This window comes from Microplitis mediator, chromosome 3 (assembly GCF_029852145.1).
Source record: "Microplitis mediator isolate UGA2020A chromosome 3, iyMicMedi2.1, whole genome shotgun sequence".
Classification (NCBI taxonomy): domain Eukaryota; kingdom Metazoa; phylum Arthropoda; class Insecta; order Hymenoptera; family Braconidae; genus Microplitis; species Microplitis mediator.
In genome coordinates this window covers 1595631-1612766 of record NC_079971.1, presented here as the reverse complement: position 1 = coordinate 1612766, position 17136 = coordinate 1595631, and the positions used below count along the sequence as shown (strand labels likewise).

Below are 17136 nucleotides of genomic sequence, written 5' to 3'. Positions count from 1 at the left end.
AAAAAGGCGGGAAAAAATAGCACTGATTGCAGTTTGAAAAATAAAGGATCTAATAAAAAAAACCCCCGACAAAATATCTCCGGACAAAATATCCCTATGAAAAGAAAGCAAAAATAGTGAAAAAAGCCAAAAAAACTGACACAAAACTGGGGATATTTTGTCAGGTGCTCAAAACGCATGGAACCAAAAAAAACATTCATTTTATAAAAGGATTATTAAGTTATATACCAGTGTAGTGTATAAATTTGTGAAACAGCAACTGTTCTATGATATAAAATAATATGATAAAGGATAAAGAACATAAAGAGCAGAGAACAAGGTAAAAATGGGTTAAAAAAATGAAAAGGAAGAAATGGTATGATCGTCGAGTGGTAACGACTTGCTCCACTTTGTGTGACAACCGGGCAATTCAGTGGTCTGCGAGAGAACGAAGAGTCGAAGACCAAAAGAACTCTGCAGTCTAGCCGCGAGCGATTGGGAATCGGGTTGTCATTGACTTTTACGACTCCTCGAAGTTGAGTGGAGTATCAAACAGAATGAACAAGAATCTCTACTCGAGTCTCTTTTCATTTATTTTCCTTAATTCTTTTCATTCTCATTTTCTTTTATTTTTTTTTATCCGCTGCTTATCATTACACAAAATCTTTAATATACTAAACTAAACTAAACCGACTTGCCCACATAAACACACATCATTTTCCTATCTATATAATTTATAAAATATATATAACAATCAAAATATCAAACTATCTCCAATCACATTCATATTAATTTATTAATCACTTTTTTTCCAAGATGTCCAGCATCAGTCTTTGGTGATTTACTCGAAAAAAATATTTTCAGGTCCAATGAGACCTGATTCGATCATCAGAATTTAAATTTTTATTTTTACAAATTTTTTACAGTTTTGAAATTTTGCAAAAATCAAAATTTAGTAATTTGTCTTTTTTAAATTTTTCCCGCGGATCAATTTTTTTCCGGTTAATAAAATAAATATTAAGTAAATTAATGCAATTAATTATCATATTGACTGAAAGGAAATAAGCATGTACTGTTTAATTTATCTTAATTACCAGGCAAGTCTTAATAATGTTAACTCTGTTAGTACACGATGAGGATCAGGTATAATTTCCAGAGAGAATATCTTAGTAAATGAGAAGGCAATTGGATCATCTCCATTGGCAATCTTGCATTCCGACATATTACCCAATGTCTTGTTTATCAACGACCCGGTTAGAGTAAGTGCTCTTAATATCTTATTAAGATCTGCTGATATATATTACGCATACTATCAGTCGTCTAAATGGCTCATGTAAATATTTGGGTACCAAAAGTAAACTGTGGATTATTTCAAATTTGAATCCATGTGAAAAAACGAAAAAATCGGGAGTTGATTTTTCCGTCACTCGGATTCGGAGTTAAAAAAAAATTCACATATGAAATAAATAGAATTTTTTCAGCTGATTCATTACGGAGTGAATTGAAATTTTATTTTTAATTCGCATTCACTCAGGAAAAAAAATTTACGATTGACAATAAAATTGCAAGTGATCTCAAGTTTGAATATTTTTTTGAAATAAATAAATAAATTTTTTTTTTTTAAATAATTTATAGACTCGGAGATTCTCTACAGCCAATGGGGCACGTTCTGAGCTCACGGGTCAGTGATTTTGTGTTAAACGATAATAGAGCACACAACTTGTCCCGATGTTCTTTCCTCCAGGGTGTGGTAATAAATATAAGGATTGTGGTTTTGTCACTAGAGATTTTAACAAAAATAATGTTGGCATGATAGCTAGACTTTTTGCTACTCATTTCAGATAGAACTAATTATAAATTTAATTTAACAGCGCAATTAAAATTTTATATTTATGACCAAATTTTAATAAGAAATTTAAAAAAATTTTACAACCACGTCATTTTTTTTATATTAATTTTATTATCCGTTCCTACTATCGCTATTTTATTATCAATCGTATCAGATAAATATATATATATATATTAGGGTGGGTTGAAAAAAAACTTTTTTTTTGTTTTTTTTAGCATGGGGGTAGAATCTGTACCTTATAAAAAAAAAATTTTTCAAGAAAAAAAAAATTTTTTTACTCTACATTTTGAGGTGGCCCACTCGTTTTTAAAATAAATAATTGATCAAACGGGGTAGTCCCAACGAAAAAAATTACATGGTGTTCTAGAATCTGTAGGGTGTCCCCTTGAAAGCTAATTGAAAGTCAGAAGTTGAAAAAATTTTTTTCCTATTATTTTTGAAATTTAAGTAAAAAATCAAAAAATGAAAAGCATTTTCTTTTGAATTAAAATGAAAGTGAAGTAAAAAAAAATCACATTCGACAATTATTAGATGTTTTCCACGATTTTGGACAAAAAAAAATTTTTTTGTTAAAAAACGAGTGGACTAACTCAAAATGTAGAGTAAAAAAATTTTTTTTTTCTTGAAAAATTTTTTTTTTATAAGGTACAAATTCTACCCCATGCTAAGAAAAAAAAAAAAAAATTTTTTTTTCAACCCACCCTAATATATATATTTTTTTTATTAAAGTCTCGGTAACAAAATTTATACAGCCGACTACCTGTCAGTCTCTCCCCCTACTCAGCAGTTACTGTGCCCAACTTTCCCACTTTTTGAATTTCCTATCAGTCCGTTCTAATTTTCAAAATTTTAAACTCCCAATAGGAAAAAATATCAAAATTAATAATAAAAATTTACTATCTAAATTTCGCGGAAATTTTACCACCACAAGCTCATGACAGAACGTAAATATGACGTTCAAAATCCCATTAAATAAAACAGGTAGCAAAAGTAAACGCGCGGGTGGGAAGACCGAAATTACAAGAAAAATCCCCTACGTCCCCTAAACCAGGCTTATGACGGCCAGTCGACTGTACAATTTATCATTGTTCTTTTCAGGAAAGTTGACAGAATAGTTGCTCGCCATCAGGATGAAAAGCATCGTATATAAGGTATACCGTGAAGGCAAACAAGCGTGTTCTATCTCCAGTGACGGTGCATAAAGTTAAGATTATGGAATCCAGTACGCGAATTACATCCACCGACAAACACACGTCTCATCACTTATGTATATATCATACACAGAATACTTGACGTATAAGTGTGGAGGCGGTACATATATACACATATATACGGGTATAAGTATACGTATATAGTGAGCGACTCATCGTTCGATAAATTTACTGAGCTTATCCAACTAAACGTGGTGTCTCATTGGAAGCTCTGGCAAACTCCTTTGGCGATAAACTGAGTGGAACGAAAGGCAGAAAGATGGATCAAGTGAAAGAGAAGACACATGACCGGAAATGTCTCTAAACTTAAGGAAACTTTAGTGAGTAATTATAATTGATATGGTTAAACTTGTGTGAGTAGCGTAAGTTGGGCGCCATTTCGTAAACAATCTTTGTCTCTTTGTCCCGTCGTTCCTTTTGATCCTTTTTGATCCTTAGAATCGCTTATAACAGTTATATTTGTTCTCGACGTCATGGTAACAGTTGTAGTCGATGTCTTGCTGATAAGTAGACCGCGTTCGTCTTCTTCGTCTTCCAATTTCGCGCGGGAATTTGCCGACGCGATCGCTTTGCTTGACTTCAATTTATCATGATCCGATTTGTTTTTTTTCGGAAACACGCTATTTTCGTTGTGCAAAGTTGCATTTATGTCTTTGCCAGCAGCGCAGGTGCAGGCTTTAAGAAAACTCTTTTTGAAATTGTCACTGAGAAACGCGTACAGAATTGGATTCATTGCGCTGTTCGAGTAGCTGAGAAATCCCGCGAGAAGAAAGGCAGTGATGCTTATTGATGATTGACACTGTTTCGGTGGTTCGTAAATCAGCGCCACTTGGGTTATCCAGTACGGAAGCCAGCAGAGAACGTAAACTGTGATAACAGTGAGTACAAGTTTCGTCACTTTCTTATGCGATCTTTTCTTCTCTTTGGATTTATTTTTCGGGCCGACTGTTTGGAGTTTTCTGATGACCAAAAAATAGAACACAAGAATGAACGTAAGAGGAACAGCGAATGTGAGAAAAAAGGTGTAAAGTGTGAAGGTCGTCTGGCCACCGTGCATTTGATGTTCGTCAAGTGCCGTCTGGTTTCCGTGGGTTTTATTGTTATCGATATTGTTGTCAGGCCAATATATGTTACAGCTGATCCCGTTGTCGAATTCGTTGACGTTGGCATACAGAACCACAGGTATCATAAACAGAGCACTGGTAAACCAAGCTGTCATTGATACAACCTTCGAGATAAACGGCGTTCGCATCTTAGTTGCGGAAATGGGGTGACAGACTGCAATATACCGGTCCGCGCTCATGATAAAAAGGAATATACTGCTGGTAAATTGATTGATGCTGGTGGTTGTCATGTAAGCTTTGCACATTATTTCACCAAATGGCCAATATCTCAAGCTCAATGTCGTCACCAGAAATGGTATTCCGATGAGAAAACATTCGTCAGCGATCGCCAAATTAACAATGTACATATTCGTCACTGTCTGCATTTTCGAAAAACGCAGAACTACGTAAATAACTAGAGTGTTACCGAGCAAACCAACGACACAGACAATTGAATAGATAACTTGATGGACGATCGCGACTATCCGTAAGTCAGTGCCGCAATTAAAATTAAGTGTATCATTTGTCGTGTTTAACGTTTCTTGAAAGAATTCCGTTGAATTCATGATGTTTTCCTGGTTATTTTTCTTTCATGTGACAGTTTAATTGATGGTTTTTAGGATTTTATCCCACCTCCTACCGGGCTGACTGCTTACTCATCTTGAATCCTTCTGGAACAGAAAAACAATGACCTTGACCTTAAAAAGAGATTCATTTCGAGATAAACAAAATTATTATGAGCGGTGGGGTAACCTTTGGAGTCTGCGTCAACTCTTGTCGATATATATATGTATATATTTTATATACCCTTCTCTAGTGCATTCAAAATAGATTTTCAAGGCTTAAAAATGATTAAATTCGAATATCGGAAGTATAGAATTACCTGGGAATCAAATGGATGAAAAAATACGCAACTTCTCTATAGAAAAAGTATTCGATTTATTCACATACAAGTAAACATATTTATATATATATATGTATGTTTTTTTTTCTTATTGGGATATCATTCGATCCATTGTATTTATAGAGAGCTAATAAAAATGTAAATAAGGGAAATTCTCAGGGCATTTGTACAAAAAATAAAAAGTTAATTCAATCGGAATACATTTTTTTTTTTTAAATGACAAATTAATCAAATTCTTTTTTCACTATCAGTATTTTTCCGTCTATACATGATGAGAATTTGATAATCATGACTGTCATCGAGTGATAAATAGTTTACTATACAGTCGATAGAAAATGGGCTGATAAAAAACATAGACAGGAAAAAATGATTTCTGGCGCAAAAAATTTTTAATCGCCTCAAGAAAATTTTTCGTACCATAAATGAAAATAATTATTTTTATAGGACGATGGCGAAATTACGTAATTTCAATTTCTAACGCATTTAGAAAATTGGGCGCGTAAATTATTTGAATTTGAAAATGAAATTAGCGAGTAATTTCATTAAAGTTGTTTTCGAAGCAACAGATAAAGTAAAAGCGGCAAAGTACTCGATGTAACCATTACTGAATAAAATACAGCTAATATTATCATTAACTAAGTAATGGCTGTTTTTATCTTATCCACTTTGGTAATTACACTAGTTCTGGCCAGAGAAATTTGGATACCATTTGTTCGAGCAGTTTTTTTTTACTTTATTTCAGAATAATTACACTGTAAAAAGAGCGGTGTTAAAAATGGACTTATTTTAACTCCACCCGGTGTTAAAATAAAATTACACTGGTGTAGGAGGTGTAATTCGGCGGTGTTAAACCGGTGTAAACTGCGTCCGCTCAGAGTATTAACTTTGGAAAGCTTATAAAACGCTTACACGCACACATATATGCACATATTCCCAAAGTAAAATATTTTAACACAGGAAAATTCTATTTAACACCGGCTGCAGTGTTATTTTCACACCGCTTTCGGTATAGAAATTTAACACCGCCAATTTTAACACCTACACCGCTCGCGGTGTTAAAAATGGACTCGTTTTAACTCTGCCCGGTGTAAAAATAAAATTACACCGGTGTAGGAGGAGTAATACACCGGTGTTAAAGCGGGGTAACAGGTGTGAAAGCGGAGTAATACCGGTGTAAAAGCGGGGTAAATTGCGTCCGCTTGGAGTATTAACTTTAAAGATTATAAAACACAAAAACTGTCAGTTCTTTATGAAAATTAATAAAAAATATCATTTATTAACAAGTGTAGTGATCGAGTAAGTAAAAATATTCACAAAATAAAATATTTTAACACCGGTAAAGAATATCTATACCGGCGGCGGCGTTATTTTAACACCGGTCTAGAATATTTACACCGGTGGCGGCGTTATTGAAACACCGGTACAGAATATTTACACCGGTGGCGGCGTTATTTTCACACCGCTTTCGGGGGTAAATTTAACACCGATAATTTTAACACCTACACCGCTCGGACTTACCCCGGTGATTTTTTACAGTGTATAAATTACAATCACAGTTACAAGGATATATTAGTTGTTATTAATTGATGTTTATTCTGACCATCATACAACGTTTCGTTGGTTTCCCAACTTTTTCAAGTACATTCACAAAATTAAGTAATTGTGTTTATTATCCTAAATTTTTAATCCCAATCATCTAGAATGATTCGAAAGTTTTTTAATGCGAAGATAGTTAGTGTCATAATTTTTTTAATAGAGATAATAATATCAGGATGGTAACAGTTATTATCAGGATGGTAAAAATTACCATCAGAATGATAACAGTTACTATCAGGGATTGTGATTAATATTATTACGATCTAGATGATTTATACAATCATCTAGATAATATTCACTACTATCGGATTGATAGTAAAAATTTTACCATCACTACATGATAACTCCTATCATTTAATTTTCTGAGTGTACTAAAAAACAAGAATATTAAAATTAAAAATTATCATCTTATACAAATTTTTTACAACTATACTAGTACGGAAATTTAATTAGTAGATTAAATTAATACTAGTTCAAACTGCATAAATTTTGTACTTAAATCAATTACCTCAATCAATAAAACATTAACTGTTTACTTCAGAATATCAGATTAAAATTAGCATGAATATTTTCCTTCCAAAGTAGACAAGAGCGCAATGTATGTTTTCAACTTGTATCAAATTATACGCCTATTTTTTTAAAACCGACTGTTTCTTTTAAAAATATGATATCGGAACGAAAACGGCTAGATATTTTTTTAAAACAATTACTCAGCATGAACTAAATAACGAAATATATTTTTTTAAGAGACATTATGTATTTTAAAAATTCCTTCCAATAACATTCTATAAATTCGAGTGGTAGAACTTTTAAATTTGAGAGGAAATTTTTTTTCGTCCCTTGCATTGACACAAAATCTCAATTAATTTTTAATTTTTATTAAAAATGTGAAAAAAAATTGATTTTGAAAAATAATTGAATCTTTGTCTCATTTTCTCTATATAATCTCTTGAAAAAACTGTTATTAAAGTTCGTGCGTTCCTTAGCGTCCCTACTTTGCTCTCCTCATATATCTTTTTCATCACGTCAAGTGTTTTCTATCCCGACCTATAAATCCAACGTCAATTTATAAATTTATATTAAATACTTTATCTTAATATTTTCAAAAGATCGTTCAAAATTATATTAAAAAAATTCTCTTTCGGCTGAAGTTTTTTGTAGAAAAATTTGAAATCATTTCGCAATAAATTTAAAATTAAATAATTTGTGGTTTAAATTACTAGGGATTCGTTAGAATAGAAAAATATCTAAGCGGATTAACTCACGTTTCGACAATTATCATAATTTGTTGAAGATGAGTATCATAGAACTCCAATTTGATAATAGATCCGCAGGAATTATGGTTATTTTAATGAGTGATTAAAGCAATTATTATGAAAATCCCCATCAAGCTCTAATTCATATCAAAGCTAATATAATAACGTCATTCAAAAACTAATTGCATGTATTAATCGCAGATATTGTCATTCAAATGACAATTATAATTCAACAGTAATCATTAATTAAATCTATTGTGTACCCGGATCAGAAATAAAACTTGATTCAGGCTCGCTTCGCCTTATTTTCTTTTGAAGTTATCGATATGCCGACGATTTTTTGATAAGATCTCGACTTTTTCGACTTAAATTTAATTTTTTTCAACTTTTTGAACTTTTTTGATCTTAGTTTCAACTTATTCGTCTTTACTTTGAGCACGATAGTCAAATTCGAATTACTTTTGACTTGCTAAACCAAGTATTCGCCTTACTTTCGCTTTAATATATAAAAATTATTTCACCTTAATTCTGACTTTTTCGACTTATAATTTAAGTCGAATAAGTCTAAACCAAGTCAATTTCGACTTGATTTAAACTTTTTCGTCTTAAATCGTGACTAAGTAAGCCAGTTAAGTCTAAAACAAGGCGAAAACTTAATATATTTCATACCTCCGTAAAAAAAGTCGAGTTTGTCTTATGAAAAACGGCTCCAAATTTCGACTTGGTAAACCAAGTCTAAATCAAGTTTTATTTTTGACCCGAGTATTTAAAAAAAATAATTTTTTCGCGCCAAAAGTTTTTCTTTATCTCAATAAATTTTCCGCTTCAGAAATTGGAGTCAAAAATTTTCTTAGGGCTAGAAAAAATTTTCCTGTGTCAAGAAAAAATTTCTTGTACCCAGAAATTCTTCAATGCTGTAAGATGGACAGCGGAGTCAAATTTGATGTTTGAAATTTCGGACGTCAAAAACGGAATTTCGATCAGAAAACGGAAAATAATCATGGAAATGAATCCGAAAAAGTTTCTATGATCATTCTATCCATTTCATACTTGTCTTTGTCTGTGTAGGGGTAAAAAAAATTATTTATTTTCACCGGAAAATTATAATTCAATTTTGAACTTTAATCAAAAATCCAAATTAGTTTTAAAAATTACAGGAAAATTTATTCAACAGTTAATTGTATTTCTTCGTACGTACGTGATAACTGTGTAACAGTCACGTGTTCGTAGCTAATTAAGTTTGCAACTGGAATTAATCTCGTAAGATAATATATGCGATCTTATGTAAACTGTATTATCTTATACTATAATCAAATATTATATGAGCAGAATGATACTGATAGTTCATCATACATTTTGTATATAATATATGAAAGCTACAGTCAATTTCATCGGTCTTTTAATTAACTTTCGAAGCCTTTTTCTCTCTATCATATCAAGTCTTCTCGCCTGTGGCTTGCGCATAAAACTTTGCCGATAAACCTCGAGCTAAATAATAATCCCGGGTTCTGTTGAAACTCATATGGGTGAAATATTTTATCCGAAATCGCTTGAATATTTAAATGCCATTGAGTTTAAATCAATTAATCAACTTAAGTGATGATTGTCATTATTATGATAAAAAATTAAAAACAGTTGATTATTCTGTTGGTTATAAATTTTGATGATGAGAAAAATTAGGACAGCTTCGATTATTAACCGACGAGACTGGGGGAAAATATCGAATGCGGATTTTATGAATTAATAAAAGAACCAATTTTTGAACTCGGTGATTTTTTAGTTAATTATTCAAATTTTAATTATCCATTTGATGAAAAAGGGGATTAAAAAGTCGGGCAGAATGAACACTTGACAACAGTTGTAAAAAAAAAAAGTAATCAAGTTTTCGGAAAATTATTTGGACGATACTTTTTTTATTTTTAAAAAACCTAAAGGTTTTCATTAAAATTTTTTTCGTATTTTTATTGTGTAACATTCAGAGGGTGTTGGGTAAAATTCCGTTAAGTATAGATTTTATAGACCGCAGGCAACTCTAGTGGGAGTCGTAGCCGAGCAGTAATAGTTGAAGCCTCTCTTCACTTGGGTTACACCAATTATTTTTTTTTTCTTTTATATTCTCACTGCGCAACATTAGAAGAATGTGTGAAAATTTAACTTTGAAATTCCTGGAATTGCAGACTTTGCAAGCCTGTTAGTAACCAAGGGTAAGTCAATTAAATAACAACGTATAGCTTTTTTTTTGAGTGCATTGTTTTGGCACTGGCTCCAGTAAAAAAAGACTCCTTATATTCTCCAGTAGTTTACTCCTCATTAAATCCTTGTTGTAATAAATAATTATCTACACAAATTTCGTACAGAAATTGGCTTTCGATGGAATTTGTTGTAATTTTGTTATCCTCATTATCAATTAGTTCATATATATGTATATTAGACTGGGCCAAAAAAATCGACTATTTTTTTTTTTTAACGATACTGTGTAAATATTATTTGGGATGACAAAAAAAAATTATTGTGAAAATTTGAGCCCTTAATTTTGATATTAAGAGGTGTATCATCGCAATTTTCGATTTTTTTTAAATGAACGGGTTTTTGTCTGATAACTCTCAATCCATCGAGATAAACGAAATCGACTCAGATACATTTTTTGAAGGAAATTTAATGTTCTACAAAAAAGATCTGATTAAAATTTTTTATCAGATGAATCGTTTCCTTATAATCATGCTTTGAACATTGGTATGATTTTAAAATTTGATTGTTCAACTTTGGAATTTTGTAATTCATGTAAAAATAAGTTTCTGGGAAGAGACAATGAATATTCTTGAAGGAAATTGAATGCTCTACAAAAAAAGTCTCTTAACAATTTTCGCTAAATTCACTCCTTCAAAAGTTATTCAAGGTTGAAGTTATGTAAAACGACTTCAATAATCTTGAATAACTTTTGAAGGAGTGAATTTAGCGAAAATTGTTAAGAGACTTTTTTTGTAGAGCATTCAATTTCCTTCAAGAACATTCATTGTCTCTTCCCAGAAACTTATTTTTACATGAATTACAAAATTCCAAAGTTGAACAATCAAATTTTAAAATCATACCAATGTTCAAAGCATGATTATAAGGAAACGGTTCATCTGATAAAAAATTTTAATCAGATCTTTTTTGTAGAACATTAAATTTCCTTCAAAAAATGTATCTGAGTCGATTTCGTTTATCTCGATGGTTTGAGAGTTATGAGACAAAAACACGCTCATTAAAAAAAAAATAAAAAATAGCGATGATACACTTCTTAATATCAAAATTAAGGGCTCAAATTTTCACAATAATTTTTTTTTGTCATCCCAAATAATATTTACACAGTATCGTTAAAAAAAAAAATTAGTCGATTTTTTTTTCATAGCTATATCGAAAATATTATTCAGAATGACAAAAAAAAAATTTTCATGAAAGTTTGAGCCCTTAATATTAATTTTAAGAGGTCTATCATCGCTATTTTTAATTTTAATTCATAATTTGATGTTTTACGTCGGAATTGCTAAAACATTGGAGTAAAAAAAATTAATTTTCACTTATTCTTATGTAAAATTAAATTCCCTACAAAAAAGGTCGGATTGAAAATTTTCGTCAGACAAGCCGTTTCCGATTAATTAAGCTTAATAAATTGATATATTTTTTCGATTTAACATTTTTACTTTTGAATTTTGTAACTGACGAATCAATAAATATCTAATAAAGACCATGACAGATTTTCGAAGGAAATTTAATGCTCTACAAAAAAGGTTTCCTAACATTTTTTGCTAAATTCACTCCTTCGAAAGTTATTCAAGGTTGAATTTGAGTCAAAACGATTTCAATATTTTCGATATAGCTATGAAAAAAAAAAATAGTCAATTTTTTTGGCCCAGTCTTATATATGTATATACTGCAGGTGTGCAAAAAGTTCAAACTATCGTATATTTTGTATCGAATCAAAAATTTTCTTTTGAATGATTCAAAATTATAATATTTTTTGGTAATTCAAATTTTTGTCAAAAGTAAATTAGAACTCAGACACGAATCTACGAAATAATTATTTTTATTAACTTTGAAAAAATTTTAATACTGGAAACTGATTCGAATTTTGAATTTGAAAAGTTTCAAATAATTGGAAAATTGACGAATAATTCAAATGAGTCAATTTGAAAATAACTCGCACACCCTTAATATTTATATATTGAGCTTATTGTTAAGTTTCATAAATTTTTTTCATTTTCATCGTAAATTTCCCGTACAAACAATGTAGCTAATTTTTAATATCTATGACCTGGTTGTCGTTTGATCAGTATCGCATAAACTACTAGACAATCTAGAAAATTTTACCGAAAGCCACTTCTATAAGGAATTCGCCGGGTTCTTCGGAAAGGAATGCCAGTAAATATGTCTATGAATTTTGCGGTAAATAGTTCAATGAGAAGTAAATCACACAATATTATCAGGTCAAAGGTCAAAGTAATATGAGAAATATTAAATAAATTTTTTGATAATTACCAAAATACTTTTTTTCGCTTGAGTGTCAATGTAGCAAACATCAGACAAATTTAAAACTATAAAAATTTGAGTAAATAATTAAAAAAAAATATTTATAAAAAATGCACTTATTAATTTCAAAATTTTTTAAATGCGCATTTTTTAAAAATTTTATTTTATTAATTATTTACTCAATTTATCGATAATTTTAAATTTGTCTGATGTCTGCTACATTCGCACTCATTTTTTTCGCGACATTTAATTCTGCCGAAATACTCGACACTGAATAAATTATACAATAAACGATTAAATTTAACGCGACGATGGTTATTGCACATATAAGCTGAGACTTGAGACAAAATATATGATATATATATATATTCAGAATGTAGACAAACGACAAAAAGTGTAATTCCCACAGGATATGATACGAGAACGCAAGGGTCGTTTATGAGATTGAACGTAAAACTGCAAAATGCTCTCGTGGGTCCGTAAACGGTTAAAGAGAGAAATATTTATAAAAGCTAAATAAGAATGGCAAAGTGGCCTCTCGGGTTACTAATATTTATTCATTCAATTATATTACCGTTTTTTATTTTCATATTTATTAAGCCCTGCGTCTTCAACTCCATTTTATTTTTCATCTTCAAATTTTCATTGAAATTTTTTTTCATCAAAAACAAGTCAAGTCTGACATAGGGGAGGGTGGGGCAGAGCGGCCCCCCTAAGCCAATTATTACTTTTTGTGGCTTTCAACCATAAGATCACTTTACTTTTGTCCTATTTTGAACGAATTTATGGACATTTTGCCAAAATTCTAAAAAAAAAATTTTTTTTTGTGGGGCAGAGCGGCCCCCTTCAAAAAATGATAAAAAAATTTTTTTTTTCGTTTTTTTTTTTTTTTAAATTGTTTTCATCATTAAGAATGTATTTCTTTCTCTTGACAACTATTTTTGGTTTTATGTTACTCGAAAAAAATTTTTTAAGGTGTAATAAATCGTTCACTCTCGATTACCTTAATTACTAATTGTTATTTAATAAAAAAAAAAAAAAAAACAATTCTATAATTTTACTTTATTTCAAAAATTTATCAACTAAAAAAAAAAATTTCATTTTTATAAATTTTTAGTGACCAAATTTGCCTCTTTCATAGAGAAACGGCCGAAAAATATGAAAAAATAATTTTTTCGGAAGTTTCGGCTGGTCCATTTTGCCCCAGGTGTTATACGTAGGGCTAGAAATGTGGAATTTTAATAATTTTTATTTAATTTGACGATGAAAATATGAAAAAATCACTTTTTCAAAATTTTGGGCTTGTTCATTTTGCCCCAAATGTCATGCGTAGGAGTAAAAATTCGCAAACATATCGGATTTATAGTAATTAGTCGTAAAAAAAAAAAAACTTTTTTTTGATCAAAATTTCAGGGGGGCTCTGCCCCACCCTCTCCTATTTACTTTTTCACAACTCGATACACGTAAAATAATTTTTTTTTTAATTATTAAAATATATAAAGCCTTCCTATATATATTTCAAGTTAATAATTCATATTAATGTTTCATAAATAAAAAAAAATTTTATTAACCCAATTAATTAAGCGTTTTTATTAAAGTACTTTTCAAATATTAACATTTGTAATTACCCCACAATAACTCAACATAATTTTCCATGTTAATTAAAAAAGGTTATTAAAAATTGTTTTAATTACTTTTATAATTGAAACAAATGAAAGTTAAAAATTTTTTTTACTACTTTAATTTTTTTTAATTGTTGCCATTAAAATATTAATTTAATTGCCCCGAAAATTTTCCCTGTGCAAACGAGTGGTATAAAATTTTCTCGTTTTTTTTGTACCGTGAAAAAATTAATATTACTGAAGATTAAACATGAAACAGATTTAAAATAGTTATCAATGTTTTTTTTCTTTGTTTTTATGAGTTCCACGTGCAAACGATCTACATTTTATACCCGAGTTAGTTGAAGTTATGAAAAAAAAAAAAAAGAAATTTAGCGTTGAATTCTACTGTGCGTGACGTCTTTATGCTCGCAATACAACGACCCGCTACGAATAACGATACTTGTTTTTCTCAACGGCTGAATAGAGTAGGTGGAGAAGCAGCAAAAGTGATATGGAATGTTACGAACCAGCCCTTTATCCTTTACTGCTTACTAAGGTAGTTATATAGTACATATATACATATATAGTCTATATATATTATCTAGCTTATGTTTTTCATTTAAATTAATAACAATGAATTCATTTTACTTGACGATCTAATAAAGAGTCATTTATATTTTCATGCCATACTGCGAGTCATCAAGTCACTGGAATAAACTACCCGATAACCAGCCCTCTATATATTTTATTAACAAAATATAAGAGGTAATTATATATTTTAGTCACTGATTATGCAAATTTTTATTTTTGTTTAAAATAAAAAAATTCCCTGGGTAGGAAAATAAATAGGATTTGAATTTTTTGACGTAAGTTTGACAACTAGGCTCAAATTTATGTACCTGAAGATCGAAACGTTTTTCGTGCAACGAAAATGAACTAAATTTATGAAATTCGACTGCTTGAAGGGTAGTTCTGAAAGTTTGGGGTGGTCTAAGATTTTCGACTGACAAATCAGCATCTATATGTGAAAAATTTCAGAAATCTTGTCATCCAGTAGAATTTTACTATCAATTGTTTTTTTTTCATTGCGTGAAAAACGTTCCGATCTTCAGGTACTTTCAATTTTGAGTTTTTTGACTTGAATGGATGGTAAGTAGATCAAGTTAACCAGAAGCGAGTCAAAAATTGAAATACGCAGATATGGATCCATTTAAGAAAAAAAAACAAATTTTGATTATTTTTTGACCTGAGGTTACTTAGAATCGGGGTCATGTTTTTGAAATTATAAAATTATATAAGTTTCTGGTATTTAGATCATAGATAAGTTTCAGTTTGGAGTGAGAGTAGTAAGAGAAGACTGACGAGCAAATATCAAGTGGTCAGAGTTAATAAGCACGAATATTATTAGACTTGTAAACTTTACGACCGCGAAGTAAAAACTATAGTTTTGATATATATATATATAGTGTATAGTATGTAGGGACAGTTTGAGGCAGAGTTAATCTAAAAGCTTTCCCGAAAGTCCTTGGACGTGGTTGGGTTACAACAGTTGCCTAAATTAGTACTTAGTACTAATGAGTATATTCTGATGTGAAAAATTAAAACCGTCACTGTCACTTGGTAATTGATATTTTTGTAAAATCAATTTCTTCATTCTTTAAAATTGGACTGCACTGTAAAAAATCAGGAGTGATTTCGGATTTTATTTGAATCGTCATTCACCGATTAAGAGTTTTCATATTAAAATATACTCCCCTACGGAGTAAATTTGACTCCAAACCTAAGTTTCAAAATTAGACTAAACTCCGGATTTAAACCGCGTTCATTCCGCAAAATTTTCACAGTATAAAGACTCGGTTACTTCATATAATATTACATTTATATATTTATATATGCACAATTTTTTTTTATTTATTAAAAGAATGAAAGATCAAAGACAAAATACTTGTACATGTATAATAGCTGTCAAAGTACTTTCTCATCTTGTCAAATCAAATATTAAAAATAAAATATATATATACTGTCCCAGGTGTCCCAGAAGTAAAGGTACAAAAAAATAGGCATATACATCTCGTAAATCTGAGTAGGAAGTTCCTTTGCCATTTTTGCATCTAAAGCAGCTGTAATTAGTTATTAATTAAAAACCATCAGCCAATCAGTGATCAGGATACAGAAGAATATCGAGGAGTGGGAAAAAAATAAGCAGCAAGATCCATGACCCTTCTTTAACTAAAGGTACCTGCTGCTTGTACTCAATAGACCCATTAAAAAAAAATTACTTGTAGGTAAGAAAATAATTATTGTCACGAACTTTGGGAGCACGACTCCGATAAAATTCAGAATCGAAAAATTCAAAAATAATAATATCAAAATGAAATAGACGAACAGCAATTTTTGAAAAATATATATAGGGGAGGGTGGGGCAGAGCGGCCCCCCTAAGCCAATTATTATTTTTTGTGGCTTTCAACCATAAGATCTCTTTACTTTTGTCCTATTTCGAACAAATTTATGGACATTTTGCCAAAATTCTGAAAAAAAAATTTTTTTTTGTGGGGCAGAGCGGCCCCCCTCCAAAAAGTGATAAAAAATTTTTTTTTTCGTTTTTTTTTTTTTTAAATTGTTTTCATCATTAAGAATGTATTTCTTTCTCTAGACAACTATTTTTGGTTTTATATTAATCGAAAAAAATTTTTTAAGGTGTAATAAATCGTTCACTCTCGATTACCTTAATTACTAATTGTTATTTAATAAAAAAAAAAATCAATTCTATAGTTTTACTTTATTTCAAAAATTTATCAACTAAAAAAAAAAATCTAATTTTTATAAATTTTGAGTGACCAAATTTGCCTCTTACATAGAGAAGCGGCCGAAAAATATGAAAAAATAATTTTTTCGGAAGTTTCGGCTGGTCCATTTTGTCCCAGGTGTTATGCGTAGGGCTAGAAATGTGGAATTATAATAATTTTTTTTTAATTTGACGATAAAAATATGGAAAAATCACTTTTTCAAAATTTTGGGCTTGCTCATTTTGCCCCAAATGTCATGCGTAGTAAAAATGCGCAAACATCGGATTTATAGTAATTAGTCAAAAAAAAAAAAAATTGGTTTTTTGATCAAAATTTCA

General features: G+C 30.2%; 1 protein-coding gene across 4 annotated transcripts in view; it reads right to left on the bottom strand.

Moving 5' to 3' along the window:
• Nucleotides 1-2372: 2372 nt before the first annotated feature.
• Nucleotides 2373-17136, bottom strand: part of LOC130665298 (somatostatin receptor type 2-like) — a 76971-nt gene continuing 62207 nt past the window's right edge. For 2 of the 4 annotated variants that reach the window (XM_057465624.1, XM_057465623.1), the window contains exon 3: nucleotides 2373-4813. In XM_057465624.1, coding sequence (XP_057321607.1) covers nucleotides 3383-4708 — 1326 coding nt within the window. In that variant the 5' untranslated portion in view covers nucleotides 4709-4813 and the 3' untranslated portion in view covers nucleotides 2373-3382. The remainder of the gene's footprint in view (nucleotides 4814-17136) is intronic. The other 2 variants (XM_057465626.1, XM_057465625.1) reach the window with 1 other exon arrangement.